General features: G+C 47.3%; 1 protein-coding gene across 1 annotated transcript in view; it reads right to left on the reverse strand.

Moving 5' to 3' along the window:
* The window catches only part of GDPD5 (glycerophosphodiester phosphodiesterase domain containing 5), a gene marked incomplete at its 5' end in the record, with an annotated part of 123,413 nt that overhangs the window by 28,793 nt on the left and 81,364 nt on the right, over positions 1-13,256 (reverse strand). The window contains 3 exons of the mRNA XM_082493996.1: positions 5,518-5,663; positions 10,216-10,309; positions 12,767-12,865. Of these exons, the coding sequence (XP_082350122.1) occupies positions 5,518-5,663; positions 10,216-10,309; positions 12,767-12,865 (339 nt within the window). The remainder of the gene's footprint in view (positions 1-5,517; positions 5,664-10,215; positions 10,310-12,766; positions 12,866-13,256) is intronic.

The raw sequence follows: 13,256 nt of genomic DNA on the forward strand, positions 1-13,256 counted from the left end.
TCCTCTCCGGGTCTGACAGAAGATGCTAATTGTGATTGTTCTTTACTATCGATCGCACCCAGCAGACAGGTTAACTGGACATATTTTTAATAGGTGGCTGCGTGTAAGATGTACAGCAAACCCAATGCTTCTTGATTTCAGCAGCCCAAACCAAAGCACTTCAGAGCCCTTTGAAAACAAAACCAACCCAAAGAGGCGGTGGCAAAGTTTTTGGTACCCAAGATAAGATGAAATAAAGACCCTCAAAACTACCAAAAAAACCCAAAACTCTAAAACCATAGAAAGAAACCACCAGTTGTTCTTCATTAGGTGAAACCTTTCCGATAAGCCACAACCCCAACCAGAAGTCATCATTACTGTTTCTATTGATAGTTGGCACAAGATGACAAAACAACATCTCTGTGAGAACACCAACATATATCGGAGGCTTCACCTTCAGATGTTAAAAAAAAAAAAAAAACACCAAACAAACAACTAACTCCATATTTGCTGGAATTTTCCCAGGAACAAGACGACACACTCCCTGTCGGGGCAAAACATTTCCTTGCAGTAACCCAACAGGCAAATTCTAAGCGCAATTAAATGTTGGCTGCCCACCAAAGTACTTTGTCCCAGCAATGGGTACTTTTCCACTCCAGAGTTGTGCAAAGCCAGTGAGTCAGCACCGCCGAAAAATGCTCCTCCCGGCACGGTGCCCGCGCTCAGCAAGGAGATGGACATCGTCTTGCCACACAGGAAGGACCTCAACGGCGTGAGCTCCGCACGCTTCGCGGCACACGGGCAGCTGTTTGGGCACAGTCTTTCTCAGTGGTGTTATGACATGCCGAAAACCAGCTGTACGGGTGGCTTTGCCAAAAGCGTTTATTTCGATGCTATTTGTAGCCTCCAGCTCTGAAATCAAGGGCTGTTCTTGCCTTGCTTGGATGGTTTCCACAGGTTTAGCCTGATTGTTTTTAGATCCATCACTACCTTTCTGGTCCCAGTAACGAGAGGTGAGCTTCCAGGCTTCATGAAGATTCCCAAGAAGACAGATACAGTTCTTGCTCAGATAAATCCTTGCTATTATTAATCCTTTGGGTGATTTACCTACAACTTGCGATCAAAGATCATCATGATGAGCCTAATTACAAGAAATGTATATTTAGGACTAATAACCTAAAAGCAAGTAGGATTCAACGTTATGGAGAACACCTCCCTCAGATCTCAAAAGCGAAGACAACCTGCCTCAACCTGAAGCACCATCTGAGGAAAGACTTTGGGGAGAAGACTTTAAAGGCACAAACAGCAGTAGAAGTCAGTGTCCTGCTGGATGAAGTTCCTCATTCCTATCTCAGATTTGGTCCCAGCTTTTACCTGCTACCCTTGTTTTGGCTTATCCTCAGCATAAATGGCATATTTACCATCACAGGGAGAAGACAGTCAAGTCTATGGCCATTGAAGACAAAACGCAACTAGATTTCTGCACGAATGAAAAAGATGGAAGACAACAGACATCTGCTTATAAAACAATCTGAAAAACTTAACATACTAACATGCAAAATTTACAGAGAACCCCATCTCGTGTTTTAGGGTGTCAGACAATTCCTGTACCCATCAGGACCAGACCCTTCAAACCACCAGACATCAAGTGAGGGATGGAGCCCTCATTTCCCAGCACATTGCTGCCACAACACTGATGCTCTCCTGACGGGAGTCCAGGAGGACAGAAACAGATCTGGAGGCTGAATAATTCATTTTAAAAGAGCCTTTGAGAAGAAACTGATTGATTAACTCGATGCCTGCCAAGAGAAAGGGTTTTCAGATAGCACCCTGATAGGAATGGACATTTCATATAGCAAAAAGCGGGTCCAGCTGGGTGACATTTAAGCAAGTGAAGGTGGGAAGAGTCTTGCAGAAAAGCCTTTCTAGCAGTGAATTTAAGCTCATGGGGGAACAGGATGATACCAAAGGGACATTGCTTGGGGAAGCGCTACTGCTACAGACAAACGGTCAGCCAGTGTGGAAACAGTAGCTCCCCTGTACTGCAAAAAGCCACACTTGTTCTACATACAGATACCAGGACGGTTTCCGATTTTCTCTTGCTACTTAAAATGCAAGGACTTGTACCCCTCCTCCAATGTTTCAAGACAAATTATATGAGCCATATGGCCTCTGTTCCTCACTTTTTTTTTCCTCCACCGAACAAGGACAGCTGCTGAGTCGCACTCACACAAGATGCTATGAATGCATCTTGTGTCTTAAAAGTCCTAAAGGGACAAGAGAAAAGAGAGAGGGTGTGTGCGTGCAGGGAGGAAAGCAGGCTCTGGAGCACGAAAGAAGATCGTTGCCCCTGTTTAAGGAACAGGCTGCATGCACTGACAGATCAGCACCCCTCAGCACTATATCCCTCAGGAAGTGCACATATCTACATCTTTCCTGGAAAATTCTCCATTTCACCACCTTTTGCCCCATATGCCATATCCCCAACAAATCCTTTATTTCAGGGCAACAAGTGTTTTCAGCCACCCTATGGATCTCCTTTGCTGGCTTTTCTCAGAAAAGGGCTCGGTTGTATTTGTGTCTTTCCAGTATAAGAGCACTGGACGTGCAAATGCGATATTACAGATCCAGCCCTGCCAGACGGGCGAAACAACGAGCTATCAGGCTCTATCAGAGAGCACGCTTGTCTGCCCAGCAAATCACATTTGTCTTGCTTCAGGAGATTTGAAGGCAAATACTGCATTGCTTTTTATCATCTCCAATCCCACAAGATCTAGTTTCACCTCAGGTCCCAAACTCCCAGGCTCTGCAGACTTTTTGATCTTGATGTTGCCCAAGGGAGGACGTCTGTGTCCTACAACCCAGTCTCTAGACTTCTCCAGGCTATTTCCTCCGCCCCAGCTCCACTTAGCCGTTTCTCCAAACTAAATCTACATTAGCTCAACAGCAAAAGTGTATCAAGCAGCCCTGTGAAACAAGACCCTATTAGCCGAAACACCTCCTGGAAATTAACGATTTTAATGCTTTGCCAAGCAGATATGACTTAGTACAACCTGAGGACTTGCACTGTAGGTGGAGCTCTTCAAACTCAAGGTGACGTGATATAGCGAAAAATTGGGCATGGATGGAAGTCCAGAACAAGGCTGTGGTCCTCATCTGGGTCAGGACAATCCCAAGCACAAATACAGGCTGGGCAGGGAATGGCTGGAGAGCAGCCCTGAGGAGAAGGACCTGGGGGTGCTGATTGATGAGAAGCTCAACATGAGCTGGCAATGCATGATCACAGCCCAGAAGGCCAACCGTATCCTGGGCTGCATCAGAAGAATTGGGGCCAGCAGGTCAAGGGAGGGGATTCTTCCCCCCTACTCTAGTGACACCCCACCTGGAGCACTGCATCCAGCTCTGGAGCCCCCAACATAGGAAAGACATGGACCTGTTGGAGTGGGGCCAGAGGAGGGCCACAAAGATGATCAGAGGGCTGGATGGGGCTTCGAGCAACCTGGTCTAGTGGGAGTTGTCCCTGCCCATGGCAGGGGGGTTGGAACTAGATGATATTCAAGGTCCCTTCCAACATAAACCATTCTATGACTCTATGATCTTTCTTATCCTGTCTCAGCTTTGCGATTTTGATAAACCTACTGCTGACTCATCATGGGACATGCAGACTATTGCTTGGAGGTTGGAACAAGGCTTGCTAGTCTCTGATCTTGCTTCTCCCAGGCTTCAGAGAAAACCATCTGCTGTTAACAAACAACCAGCTCTGTGTATCAGCGAATGGTGAAGGGGAGGGATGCACCCTGCTGAACACCACCTGGGCCATAGCTCTACATGTAGTACTGTGCGTCCTCCACCACCGCTTTTCATCAACCTTTGCAACCCTCTGCACCCTAACAGGCAAGCAGCATCTTAGAATCATAAAATAATTACAGTTGGAAGAGACCTTTAAGGTCATCAAGTCCAACCGTTACCCCAGCACTGCCAAGTTACTACTAAACCATGTCCCTCAGCTTCACATCTACACATCTTCTTCCCAGACAGGTTCATTCCATCCTGCAAGGAGCGTTTGCTGGCTCCAAGGAAGAACACGAAGGAAAGCAAAGGGCCAAGTCTCTGCTGGGAGTCGCGCTCCATACAAGGCTTCTGTAAACCACCTGGAAGACAGAAGGAATTCGGCTACTGTTTAATTTGTTTAGAAGGCTATGAAGGGCACACCGGCCTGGAAACACCACAGGAAGAAAATCTCCTAACAGGCTTTGTGATTTCCGGACATGCAGAAAGCATCCAGAGGACAGGTTCTCACTTGTCTTCTTATGGCTTTCATGGTTGGTACAACCTCAGTAGGACAGGAAAAAGCATTTATCATGCCCAGAACTTCATTCCACCACCCACAGAGGAAACATAGTTAAAAGAGTGATGTAAATGAAGCTGGCATTTCAAGGGAATCCTTAAAGAAAGAAATCATTAAAAATAAAAAGAGCTAAAATAAAATACTTCTGTGTCATGACAGGTGTTTATCTCACCTAGCACAACTCCTAGTGTGCACTCTTGGGCTTGGAGAGGAGGCTCAAGCACCCTTCAGCCTGCCAAATAGGTTCTGACAGCCTATACAGATATTTTTTCTGCTTTGAATGTCAGCAAAGAAGTGAGCTGGATGCCTTAAAAAAAAAAAAAAAAAAACCAAACAAAAAAAACATTTGCAAGGCCAGTGCCTACATTGCAGTATCCTGTCTTGTCTGAAGTCAATCAACCAGCAGAGAGAGATGGAGGGTCAACGATACAACAGACCTAAGTAAAGAAGCACCCAAACGAGAAACCCAGACCAGTCTGACCAAAGACCGCAAGACAGCTTTATCAAGGCGCGGGGTTGCCCCCAAGCCAACACGCTCTATCTTTAGCCTGGACACATCCAGAAACCTCAGAGAAGGAAGGACTATATGATTATGATTTCAAGGTCTACCCAGAGGCAGATGACAAGAACGTTTCATCACCTCACCCAGTCGCATGGTGATCTGCAATGCAAGAGTACTGTGCAGTCATGTAGGGTCAGTACAGCTTGTCTGTTTGTTTTTTCAGATTGCCACATACTCAAGGCATCTTGCTGTGAGCTGAGTTTAACCACTACTGGTGGGGTCCTGCAGAGGACACAACAACTGAGCCCCAAGCTCTAAAAAAAATAACAAAATAAAAAAAAAAAAAACCACACACAAACTTCTGCTGCAGCTCAAGGGCCAAGCCTGGAGAGCAAATAAAACCAGCAGAACTAGCAGCCAGAAAAATGCAGTGGCACAAACCACCCTACGCAAGACAAGGCTCGCCCTTTTGTTTGTAAAGCGTCTGGAACATCCGAGGCATGACTTGACTCTGGGTTCATGTACTGATTTACCACCACAGTAACTCCAGCCAGGAGGGGTGCCTCAAAGTTATATTTGTCATATCTGTTCTCTGGAGAGCAGCTTGGAGACCATCAGATCCAGTATCATCCTTGACACAGGCAGAAGAGTCACACAACAGAGTACTATATAACGTGAGACTACTCACCATCGGTGCTCCGCGGTGACCTATAATGGCTGGTTTTGGTCCCAGAGCCTTCTTCTCCATTATGCAAGGGGACGAGATGGTGAGGGGGACGAGGTAAAGTGCAACTACAACTGCGAGGTATGCAGTGAACATCAGCATCTGAGAAGCTGAGAGGGAAAGAGAGAGAGAGCTGGTGAAAATGCTGATCCTGACCTCTGCACACCACAAGAGCAAAGTGAAGGCACCTTTGTCTTCCTCCAGAGGAGAGACTGGTCTGCAGCCATTGCCCCTAGTGTTTAGGAAAAAACATATTCTATTTAAAGTAATCTCTTTGAGCTAAGCAAGTCCTGAGGGAGGTTTTCACTTCATTTCATATTGGGGAAAGAAAAAGTTAAGCGGATTGCTTCAAGTCCCAGCAACGTAGCCCAAAACGTTGCTGATTTCCAGCCCTTTGGCTGGGACAGCACCAAATTTTGGCCTGCCGGACAGCAGAAACAGATCACCAGCTAAACATATCTACAAATAAATCACGGCACCATGTGGGTGCATTTAATATCACTTGGGTTTCCATCCCTTGTGTTTATATTAGCGGCTCACCAACACCACCCATGTCAGCCAGGGTAAAGCCACTTTCAATGTTTCTGCATAAGGATTTGTGCCAGCCAGAAGTCGGTTAATTTGCAATAATGTCTTACCGATTTAATGATTTACTGATTAAGAGCAGCCCTGAGGAGGACCTGGGTGTGTTGGTGGGTGAGAAGCTCAACACGAGCCAGCAATGTGTGCTGGCATCCAGCGAGCCCCCGGCACCCCGGGCTGCATCCCCAGCAGCGTGGCCAGCAGGGCGAGGGGTTGGATTGTGCCCCTCTGCTGCGCTCTGCTCTGGGGAGACCCCCCTGCAGTGCTGCCTCCAGCTCGGGGGCCTCAGCACAGGAGAGACATGGAGCTGGTGGAGTGGGGCCAGAGGAGGCCCCAGAGCTGCTGGGAGGGCTGGAGCCCCTCTGCTGGGAGGACAGGCTGGGAGAGGTGGGGGGGTTCAGCCTGGAGAGGAGAAGGCTCCAGGGAGACTTTACAGCAGCCTTCCAGTATCTAAAGGGGGCCTACAAGAAAGCTGGAGAGGAACTTTTTACTAGGGCATGTAGTGATAGGATGAGGGGGAATGGCTTCAAACTGGAAGAGGGGAGATTTAGAATATACGTCAGAAAGAAATTTTTCCCTGTGCGGGCGGTGAGCCCCTGGCGCAGGTTGCCCAGAGAAGCTGTGGCTGCCCCATCCCTGGAGGTGTTCAAGGCCAGGCTGGACGTGGCCTTGGGCAACCTGGGCTGGTGGGAGGCGTCCCTGCCCAGGGCAGGGGTTTGGAACTGGATGATCTTTAAGGTCCCTTCCAACCCAAACCATTCTGTGATTTTATGATTAAGTTGGACATGTTTAAATAAATCCTTGGGTTGGGATGGTGGTGCGCTCCCCGGGGTCTCTGCAAGCAGCAATATTACGGGACCAGCGAATGCAGCCAAGGGGGTTGCTGGCTGCAGCGCTTGGGGTCAGATGAGCATTCCTTCCCCCCATGCCATGCCTCAGCTGCCAACTACCAGTGACTTCTCACAAAGTCCAGAGTATCTGGGAACCTTTTGAAGGTGCTGACAGCACAACAGAAACACCCCTTGTTGCCAACAGACGTGTGTTCCTTATGAAGAACAACAGGCACCTTTGAACTCCTGAGCTATTTGGAGTCACTCAAAACCGCAGATATTAAAGCATAAGACTACTTTCATTATTATTATTATTATTATTTATTTTTCAAACTCATTACTGCTTTGGAACTCAAGAGAGAACCTCTAAAAACCCCCTTTAAAAATATTTGCCATGGACGCACAAAGGAGAAGGCAGTCGTTGGTGTTTTTTTTAGGGGAAAGGCGGAACAGCCCAGCTCTGGTCCTGACCACAACTGATCTGGTTTCACACATAAACAAACTGCTTTTTCCTTCCAGCATCTAATAGCCTCATTCAAACATGTTCCGACAAGCCAGAAAGTAACACTAGTGACTTTGCCAGCTAATTTTTCCTCCTCTCTGGAAGAGATGTCAATCACCCACAGAGCATTCAAGGAACTGAATGGCATCTTGCTAAGTGAGTTCATACCATGTCCTGCACCATAAAGATACGGTGCCCTGGAGTTGCGCGTTACCAGCATCAAAACCTCCAGATGGACACAGGATGTGATCCTGACCCAATTCTCCAGCACCCCAAGAACGCCACATGCACCAACCAGGCTTTGGAAATCAGCCTAATAGTCAGCAAAGTCTCAGGCTGTGCAAAGAATCCAGTCCTTTCCTTCCTGTTACTGCAGTTTAGGGATTAAACAGCTCAGATTCAGGCTAAAGGCAAGGACCACGTGAAATGCATGGGCTTCCAAATATTTTTATCATTGGACTATACCCACAAGACAAACATGCCTCGGCACAGGTCACAGACCATGTTGTGGCTGCCCCATCCCTGGAGGTGTTCAAGGCCAGGTTGGACAGGGCTTGGAGCAACCTGGGCTGGTGGGAGGTGTCCCTGCCCATGGCAGGGGGGTTGGAACTCGACGATCTTCAAGGTCCCTTCCACCCCAAACTATTCTGTGGGTCTATGATTCTATAAGATGGAGCTGAAGCCCTCACTCAGCCATGCATATGTGGGAACTGAGACCACATACCAAAAAAAAAAAAAAAAAAAACAAAAAAGACCCACAACAAAACACCTGCATGAAATACAAGCAAAGTGCATACTGTTCAATTTGAGGTTGGATGGTCTGTATGGAAGATCTCCTGGTGACCACTCAAGCCATGCAAGCCAAGCAAGACAGATAAGTCTCCCACTTTCTACAGCATGACAACACCAACAATTTAGATTGCAAGCCTTCCTTCTCCATTCCTCCTATTCTTAGAGACCCCTCCAGCCTAGTTTGGGCTCCTGGAAGAGCATGTTTCTCACACTGATGTTTGCTACTCAAGGCTTCCAGGGCTGCTTTGAGTCCAATGTTCTCTATCTGACCTCAGAAGCAAGCTTTGGAAACAAGCTACTACCTTCTAAAACACTGTAGCTATTCAAGAAACTTCTCTTCTCTGGGTTCAGAAATAGTAGCATAGGGAGAACGAAAAAAAAAAATGGTGTAAATTTGCTTAGTAAAATAGCCAGTTGCTGACGATTGTCACATGTCTCAAAAATGACAAGAACAGATTGTCACACCACTGACTGCAGCTGCACCAGTTATTTCCGAAAGATTATTATTAGTGAGTGAAATCTTATTTTCCCATTACGAGCAACTGTAGATTCTCACAGAGATTTCAGTTCTCTTCCATTTTCAATACCACCATATTAAAGATATCTGTACCAAAAAGTCTGTAAACTCCTCCAGGTAAGATACCTTTCACAAGTAAAATGACCCTGAAATAACTTTAAGATCCAATGGTACAGAAGAGATGAATGCGTTTCTTCAAAAACAAACAAAAAACCCAACCCAGGAGCCAAAAAAAAAAAAAAAAGAAGAGAGAGAGAAGGGAAACAGTTTCCTGGCTTATTAAAAAGAAACAAAAAAGGCATTTTCAGGGAACCCAGCTGCAAGAGAGAAATTATGAGGAATTCAGAAGGAGCACATGCAGTCTCTGCTTTAGGCATAACCACAAATCCTCCCTCAACTGGCAGCCTAATTACATGCTAGGACATATTTAAGAACCACCAGGTACAGCTTTATTGGCATATTTATAAATTAAGGCAGAGCAATTCATTCTTTGCAGGGTCTCTCTGGATATCAAAATCTTTCCATCTTCAGACACCATTTCCTCATTCTTAACTCCTACTTCTTGGAAGTCTTTCGCGAGTGCTGCCAAATCCTTCCAGGGCTTGTATTTTGCTGCAGGTTAAATAGCAATTAAAATAATTTTCCTGGAGCTGGCACAAATGCCTGAGAACATCCATGGACGCCCTGAAGAAAAACACTTCTGAGGGCACAGAAGGATCAAATTATCTCACGAGAAAACCTGGAGGAACAGCTCAGGCTTGGGAGAGCCCCTGGCAATGAGGTGGGACAGGGGAGATGCACAGAAGAGCTTATTTCAGTGGATGGGACCATCAACAAGACCACCCGGGTTCAGTGTGTCCTTCACCACCCTGCTCCCTTAGACCTTTGACCATGCTTCAATGTGTATTTAAGGAAGCACCAAACCATCAGGGGACCAGATCTCTACTGAGCCCTCTGGGCGCTACTGCATCACAAGCAACAAGTCCATAAAGGCTTTCAAAAGCCAGATCCACCTAGGCATGCAGGTGAACAAGAGCCAAAGAGATGGGGGAAGGGAGAAGTGCTTATAAGACCCAGAGAAGAACACTGCACATTAGCTGCAGAGGGCGCATTTATGTTTTCTAAAGCAGGTTGGTGGAAATCTGGATGCTTTTACATTGCGTCATTGAAAATAGCCCTTTCGCCTCCAACCCTGGTGCACTTCCGACCACAAAGCAGCAGCAGTGGGATCTGGATGCATCTCCAGACCAGATTCAACCATTCCAGTTTTAGCCAGGTTACTCTAGGTGAGCATCCACCTCCCTAACATGGCTGAGCTGGAGGCTGCTGAGCCCGGGGAAGGAACCAGCACTGCCTCCTGCCAGCTGGTTCCCAACAGTAGGACCCACCAGCCACCCACCAGCCCCTAACCAACACACAAGGACACAAGTGGTACTCACTGGCTTTCTCCATTCGTGCAAACTGCCCCGCTATCAACCATGACAGGGCCGTGACCGCTGCAAGTGCTCCTATGTGCAAGAAAGGGGCTGTAGCCTGCAGGACACAAGAACAGGAAAGAAGAACTGATGACAAACACGCCAGTACATTGAAAATTCATTCATCTTGCAGGCTCGATAATGCATCAGGCCACTCTTTCCAGTTGGATTTCACACCATTCCTACATGATGCTCCTGCATCTGTTTTGGCCATCTCTTCTTCCAAACCCTACCGCTGCCTTTGGCACTCAGGCCATAATGAAGGCAAAGCAGGAAAGCTCTACACCCCTTCTTTGGGAAGGGCGCACCCAAAACCACAGATATTTGGAAAAGGTCTCCTTAGACACCATGCAAATTCAAGTAAGGCTCTTGGTGCCACCACGTTTTAAATTTCTAATAGTTTGGTTGAGTACTGGTCAACTGCTCAATGTCTGGATGGAGATCAGCAATGAGTAATGTCCCTCAGGTGTGCACATTGGGACCAGTACGGTTCAATATCTTCATCTAAGACATAGACAGTGGGATCAAGTGCACCCTCAGCAAGTTTAAAGATGACACGAAGCTGAATGGTGTGATTGACACACCTGAGGGACAGGATGTCATCCAGAGGGACATGGACAAGGTCGAGAAGTGGGTCCGTGTGAACCTCATGAGGTTCAACAAGGTCAAGTACAGGGTCCTGCACCTGAGCTGGGGCAACCCCCAGTATCAATATAGGCTGGGGGATGAAGGGATGGAGAGCAGCCCTGAGGAGAAGGACTTAGGGATACTGGTGGGCAAAAATCTGGACATGAGCCGGCAACGTGTGCTGGCAGCCAGCGAGCCCCCAGCACCCTGGGCTGCATCCCCAGCAGCGTGGCCAGCAGGGCGAGGGGGGGACTGTGCCCCTCTGCTGCGCTCTGCTCTGCTCTGGGGAGACCCCCCCCAGTGCTGCCTCCAGCTCGGGGGCCTCAGCACAGGAGAGACATGGAGCTGGTGGAGCAGGGCCAGAGGAGGCCCCGGAGCTGCTGGGAGGGCTGGAGCCCCTCTGCTGGGAGGACAGGCTGGGAGAGTTGGGGGGGTTCAGCCTGGAGAAGAGAAGGCTCTGGGGAGACCTCAGAGCCCCTTCCAGTGCCTAAAGGGGCTCCAGGAAAGCTGGGGAGGGACTCTTGATCAGGGAGTGGAACCATAGGATAAGGGGTAATGGTTTTCAACTGAGAGAGGGGAGATTGAGATGAGATACCAGGAAGAAATGTTTTACTCTGAGGGTGATGAGACACTGGCCCAGGTCTCCCAGAGAGGTTGTCAATGCCTCATCCCTGGAAACATTCCAGGTCAGGTTGGATGGGGTTCTGAGCAACCTGATCTAGTTGAAGATGTTCCTTCCCACAGCAAGGGGGTTGGACTAGATGGTTTTTAAAGGTCCCTTCCAACCCAAACTATTCTACGAACACACTGGATTGTGTATCACCATGTTTTATTACCACAAAATCACAGACTGGTCAGGGTTGGAAGGGACCTCTGGAGATCATCTAGTCCAACCCCCTGCCAGAGCAGGGGCATCTACAGCAGTGGCACAGGACACATCCAGGCGGGTTTGGAATGGTTCCAGAGTGGGAGACTCCCCCACCTCTCTGGGCAGCTGTGCCAGTGCTCTGCCACCCTCACAGGAAAGAAGTTCCTCCTCATGTATGAGATAGAACCCGAGTCACACTTTTGTTCTCCAAATGCTTGCCTAAATCTTAAAAAAAAAAAAAAAAACCCACAAACAATAATAATAATAAAAAAAAAACTGAAAAGGGAAGCACTTCTGAGAAATGCTACTCACTTGTGTTAATGCTACTTTTTCCCTCCTTTATTTGCGTATATTTGCATACTCTGAAATATACAGCAATGATCAGCAGTAAAACCTCTCAAACCTTTCATGGGCAAAATATTTTTGGACCCCTTTTTGAGGAAGAGGAAAAAAAGGAACAGAGAGGAGGTCTATCACGAAACTAACAGTTTGTAACTATTTTCCTCTAACACACATATAGCTCTGCAGCATTCCACAAGTCTTTCTTAAAACAGGACTAGAGCCCAGAAATTACATTCTTTTTTGGATATGCATAAATTTATGTGCAATGTAAAAATCAAAACCAGAGTACTCCTCCCATAGGGCTGGGAAGAGCATGATGCTCCAGGCCTGGACACCAACGTCCAGAGCATTGCTAGCCAAATCAAGCGGAGGAATTGGCCTCTCCCTACAGCAACTCGGAGTCACACCCAGCCTCAGTATTTTCCACCTCTAACTCTGCAGCCAAGCCCTGGTTTGAGTTTAAAGGAAGGAGCCCAGGAGATGGAGACAAAATGATATTGTGGACTTGAGGACTCCACGGGAGTTTTTCCTGCAAATTTTCTTATTGCCAAGATTTCAATTTTGAGAGTGATAAACATCAAGGCAGGGTTTTATACAGTAGAAAGACCCAAAGTCCATGACATGTAGCTGCACTGGCCCCTTCCACCACCCAGCCGAGCATGTCTACAGACAACTTACTTGCAGTGAAATAAATACCATCTCCCATTCGTCATCCCAAAGCTGCGCTATCGATGACATGGTCACCACGGTAGTTATCAAGGTTGTCATCAGGCCAATCTGCAACAAATATGAGAGTATTTACATACCGGATCCAATCATTATCACAGAAGTTCTACAGATTGGGAGATGGAGAGAGAAAACTTTTGTATATAATAAACGGCTTAAAACAACTAGCCTTAGGACACACAAGGAAAGAGGTTGGGCTTCTGTGCTGTCCCAGCATAACCTCCCCTTTCCACCACTGAAGATATAACACTGGGCTAAATAGTCCCATCTGGGGCACATCTTATGGATGATCTCTCACTTTCGTCACACAGCGGCCAATGGTATGGAAAGATCAAGTGATTTGCCCTGCCAACAAACTGGATCAGAAACCGCTTAAATACAGACTGGGTTCTGCCAGACAGCTTCGGGAGATGATGCTGGATTCTCCTGGCCCTGCTGCAAC

This window comes from Vanellus vanellus (genome assembly GCF_965231255.1).
Source record: "Vanellus vanellus genome assembly, chromosome: 1".
Classification (NCBI taxonomy): Eukaryota; Metazoa; Chordata; class Aves; order Charadriiformes; family Charadriidae; genus Vanellus; species Vanellus vanellus.